This window comes from Gossypium hirsutum, chromosome D08 (genome assembly GCF_007990345.1).
Source record: "Gossypium hirsutum isolate 1008001.06 chromosome D08, Gossypium_hirsutum_v2.1, whole genome shotgun sequence".
NCBI lineage: Eukaryota > Viridiplantae > Streptophyta > Magnoliopsida > Malvales > Malvaceae > Gossypium > Gossypium hirsutum.
The window spans coordinates 51615669-51618666 of record NC_053444.1 but is presented as its reverse complement, the minus strand read 5'-3'; the positions used below and the strand labels follow the sequence as shown (position 1 = coordinate 51618666).

General features: G+C 34.5%; 1 protein-coding gene across 1 annotated transcript; it reads right to left on the bottom strand.

The window, feature by feature from the left end:
* Nucleotides 1-221: 221 nt before the first annotated feature.
* Nucleotides 222-2485, bottom strand: LOC107900848 (40S ribosomal protein S13). The gene is made up of 5 exons (XM_016826588.2): nucleotides 2334-2485; nucleotides 2153-2225; nucleotides 940-1078; nucleotides 667-853; nucleotides 222-474 (listed from the first exon to the last, which is right to left on the bottom strand). The coding sequence occupies exons 1-5, from the start codon at nucleotides 2354-2356 to the stop codon at nucleotides 441-443; spliced, it is 456 nt and encodes a 151-aa protein (XP_016682077.1). The 5' UTR covers nucleotides 2357-2485; the 3' UTR covers nucleotides 222-440.
* Nucleotides 2486-2998: the final 513 nt, after the last annotated feature.

Sequence of the window (2998 nt, the reverse complement as noted above, 5' to 3'; positions counted from 1 at the left end):
GAACTCAAACTAAATAATCAAGTTTGAAATCCAATATTAAAATCAAACTCATTTTCTCATCAGAAAAAAACAAGGTTAATCAAGCAGCTCGATCTTTATCTCAAATCAGACTTGAGTTCTATAGAAGTAAAATTCCGTCAAGCTCAAGCTTCTTCACTAAACCCTAACCCCTAAACAGATACGGTTCGGAAACATAAATCCACGTAACAACATTTTGAAGATAAGATCCAAAACGTCAACACATTTTAAATGGACAAGAAAAATGATTCTGATCACTAAACATAATATTATCCCTCCTAAGTATCTCAATTTCAAACCATAATGTGAACTGGTTCTTTAAAAGCATAAATATAGCATGTAATTAAAACTTTACTACTCCAACCCATATCCAGGCGTCCATCAATCAAAGCGCAAGAAGCTGGTTCCAACAGTGTCTTCCCTTAGGCCACAAGGGTGCTGGCAGTAGTCGACTCGCTGCAAAAGCAAAGCACATTAAGGTTTACATGTTACAACCAACCTCTAGATCAAGAGAGTTGAGCAATAAGAATGGTGAAGAAACAGATTTCTTGCATGTTGGAGGCTGTTTTATAAGAGAGAATGCCTCTAATAACCGTGATTTATTCATGTCGAGGAATATCAAAAGGAAGTAGGGATAGGAATACACACTATTTCCACACGGGTGGAAGCTTCTTTGTCTTCTTGTAATAGCGAGCAAGGCGATGGATTCTGCTCTCAACCAGGATCAACCGGAACTTGGAATCCTTGTCTTTGCGGTTCCTCTCAAGATGCTTTCTGATGGCAACAGCTTTCTTAATCAGGTGGTACAAATCTTCGGGAATTTCAGGAGCAAGACCTGACAATTAACAAATGGATGAGTCAAATGTTTGCCTTCGCATCAGAGGACAAATGCAACATAAGATGACGACAATGAAGTTATACCACGGGCTTTCAGTATCCGCAAAATCTTGCTGCCCGTAACACTCTTCACCTGAGCAATCCCATGTGAATCACGGAGAATGACACCAATTTGAGATGGGGTCAAACCCTTCTTCGCAAACTTGCAAATGTTCTCCTCCACCTAAAAGATGAAATACAATATTAATGAATATTGCCTAAAAAGTGCACAACCTACAAACTCCTTTTAAGGAAAGAATGAACTAAAAAAATTAAGGGTTTTGCAGCTCAACATTTCAGGGATGTAACCCGGAAAAGAAAGGCCCTAAGAACATTAAGGAGAAATCATTAGAAACAGGTCAGTAAATGATGAATTAACAACTATTAACACTCCATCCATTTAGCACTAAAATTTCTGGCAACACTAGTGGAATATACAAACCAGACTAATATGAACTGGAAAGTAAGATACCCGAAACTTGAACTATATATACGTCACAAAATGATAGATTTAATCCACCAGAATAAATGGTCATTATAATTCTACATCCCCGAAATATAAAGATATTATTGTGAAATAACTAACCTTAAATGTTAACTACTGAGAAATTTCTCCCAACAGCCTTCAATTTTTTTTTTTGTTTGTTTAAAAGGATAATCACAAGGAGAATTCATAGTTTGCTAGGAACACCTTGGGAGGTGATAATTCAACATATTTGCAGGGAAGGTAATCAAGTTGCAGACTCCTTGGTGCATTCTGCTTATAATATGGCTTTAGGGATTCATGTTTTTCAAGTACCACCTGTTAGTATTACTGAGTTACTATTAGCTGATGTAAATGGAGCTCGGTTTCATCGAGGCTCATGATGTGGATGGTTGATTTATTTCCTTTTAAACAGCCTTCGATTTTTCACTTAATCATATCTTTTGTTATTTTTACTACTCAAACCCTGAAAATTTCACGAAGCGACCAGCTTAAAACCCTAAAGATAAAACTTCACACTTTAAGCAGAGTTATCGTTGTATTGTGATCAATAAGTATAAACATTTTCGATACAAATTAGTGAAACTTCCATTGATAATAATATCTGGTTCTTCTCTGCTATATAGACATCAAATGGGTATTGAGAATTCAATTATTCAAATATAAAGAGCAACTTCATTATATATAATAGAACATAATTCGGCTCATAAATTTTAACATAAATAATCCAAATTTATTATTTTTAAAAAAGCACGGTTAAAACAAGCGACTCACATCTTGAGAGGAGATCTTGAGCCAACTAGGTGGAGTTCTTTTGTACGGAAGAGCAGATGCGGAAATACCCTTACTGCAAAGAACAATAAAATCATGAAGCAGCTACAAAAATATAGATCATTCAATCAAAGTAATGTTTTTCAGAGGGAAATCTGAATGAAGAGTGGGAGCAAATATAAACCCTCGGCTATGCATACGACCCATGGCGGCAGAGTTTCGAGCTTTACGGCTGCTTCTCTCTCGGTCACTGAACCTCTGCTCCTTTCTTGCTTGCTTTTAGCAAAGAAAGTAGTAAAGGGTGCTGGGGCTAGGGTTTTCATTCTGGTCCTTTGCTAGTAACCTGTTGGGCCTTTGACCATGGGGGTTCTCTGGTTCAGTTTTTATGTACTGGACATTTCCTACATATTGGGCCTACTATTTGTTTTTGGCATCATGGGCTACATAGGTTAGTTATGTTGTGTATAGTTGAACCATTTAAAAAATACAATCACAAATTTAATCTTTGACATTTATCACTTTTATCAATTTGCTTCTTTTTTTTTAATCATTTTGATTGTCAACTTTCAAATTTTAATTTTTCTTTTTGCAAACAATTAACTAAACTATTAAAATTTTAATTGCATCAACATGACAACTAGTACATGTATACTCCATTACTTATGAAAAAAAAATTTTATTGATTGACATTGAATTTTAAGTTATATATATATAGTTAAAATGGTGATAATAAATTATTATTAAGGGTAGGTTTGTATGAACATATATTTACCTATGATTAGTGTAAAAATAATAATGATAGTAAAATTAGATATTACAATATGATATAAAAAATAAATTAAACGTATC

Excerpts from the sequence above, each read along its gene's own strand:
- LOC107900848 (XM_016826588.2), bottom strand. The coding sequence starts at position 2,356 with ATGGGTCGTATGCATAGCCGAGG. Across the intron at positions 2,226-2,333 it reads GGTCGTATGCATAGCCGAGG|TAAGGGTATTTCCGCATCTG; the intron begins GTTTATATTTGC and ends TGTTCTTTGCAG. Across the intron at positions 475-666 it reads CTTCCACCCGTGTGGAAATA|CGAGTCGACTACTGCCAGCA; the intron begins GTGTGTATTCCT and ends TTGCTTTTGCAG.